At 63.1% G+C, this 1,056-nt stretch overlaps 1 protein-coding gene across 1 annotated transcript in view; it reads left to right on the top strand.

Moving 5' to 3' along the window:
* The first annotated feature begins 113 nt into the window (after nt 1–113).
* LOC119593268 (probable G-protein coupled receptor No18) overlaps nt 114–1,056 on the top strand; it is a 1,981-nt gene continuing 1,038 nt past the window's right edge. The window contains exon 1 of the mRNA XM_037942199.1: nt 114–1,056. This exon is cut by the window's right edge and continues 1,038 nt beyond it. Within this exon, the coding sequence (XP_037798127.1) occupies nt 180–1,056 (877 nt within the window). The 5' untranslated portion in view covers nt 114–179.

The raw sequence follows: 1,056 nt of genomic DNA, 5'->3' as shown, positions 1-1,056 counted from the left end.
CAACCCATTAGAGAATTTTCGTTAACAGTTCCGCTTCGTTGTCCTGCAGGTAGTCCCTGGCGCCCCTGGAGAGCAGGATGGAGCGAAACCGGCGTCCTGTCCCGCTTCCCGCCACAAGAGGATGAAGCGCCGGGAATCGAAGCGTTGTCTGTAATACCGGCGGGACTAAACCTTCCACGATGGCGATCCTGCGGCTGCACGAGAACGAGACGCTACCCTCGTTCATCGAGTACGACCTCAACATCTCGGGGCTGGAGGAGGAACCCGTGTTCGCCACCGCGGACTACGTGCTGGAGCTGGCGATGCCCGTGTGGGAGGTGGTGCTGACGGTGGCGTCGCTGAGCGTGATCATCGTGTTCACCATCGTGGGCAACGTGCTGGTGATCCTGTCCGTGTTCACGTACCGGCCGCTGCGGATCGTGCAGAATTTCTTCATCGTGTCGCTGGCCGTGGCCGACCTGACGGTGGCCGTGTTCGTGCTGCCCTTCAACGTGGCCTACAGCATCATCGGCAAGTGGGTGTTCGGCATCCACCTGTGCCAGATGTGGCTCACGTGCGACATCCTGTGCTGCACGGCCTCCATCCTCAACCTGTGCGCCATCGCCCTCGACCGCTACTGGGCCATCACGGACCCCATCAACTACGCGCAGAAGCGCACCGTCAAGCGCGTCATGATCATGATCGGCCTGGTGTGGGCCATCAGCGTGGTCATCTGCCTGCCGCCGCTGTTCGGCTGGAACGACTGGCCCGACGTGTTCACCTCCGACACGCCCTGCATCCTCACGCAGGAGCGGGGCTTCGTCATCTACTCGTCGTCCGGCTCCTTCTACTGCCCGCTGCTCATCATGACCTTGGTCTACGTCAAGATCTTCACGGCCACGCGCCGGCGCCTGCGGGAGCGCGCCAAGGCCTCGCGCCTCAACCAGATCCCGGCCGCCGGCAAGGCGCGGCCGCTGCGCGAGGACGACTCGGCGCTCAGCGAGAACGGCCACAACGGCTACAGCGACACCTGCAAGAAGAAGCTGGTGCAGAAGAAGCGGCGGAAGAAGCGGAAGA

This window comes from Penaeus monodon, chromosome 32 (genome assembly GCF_015228065.2).
Source record: "Penaeus monodon isolate SGIC_2016 chromosome 32, NSTDA_Pmon_1, whole genome shotgun sequence".
NCBI lineage: Eukaryota > Metazoa > Arthropoda > Malacostraca > Decapoda > Penaeidae > Penaeus > Penaeus monodon.
This window is presented reverse-complemented; position numbering and strand designations above follow the sequence as displayed.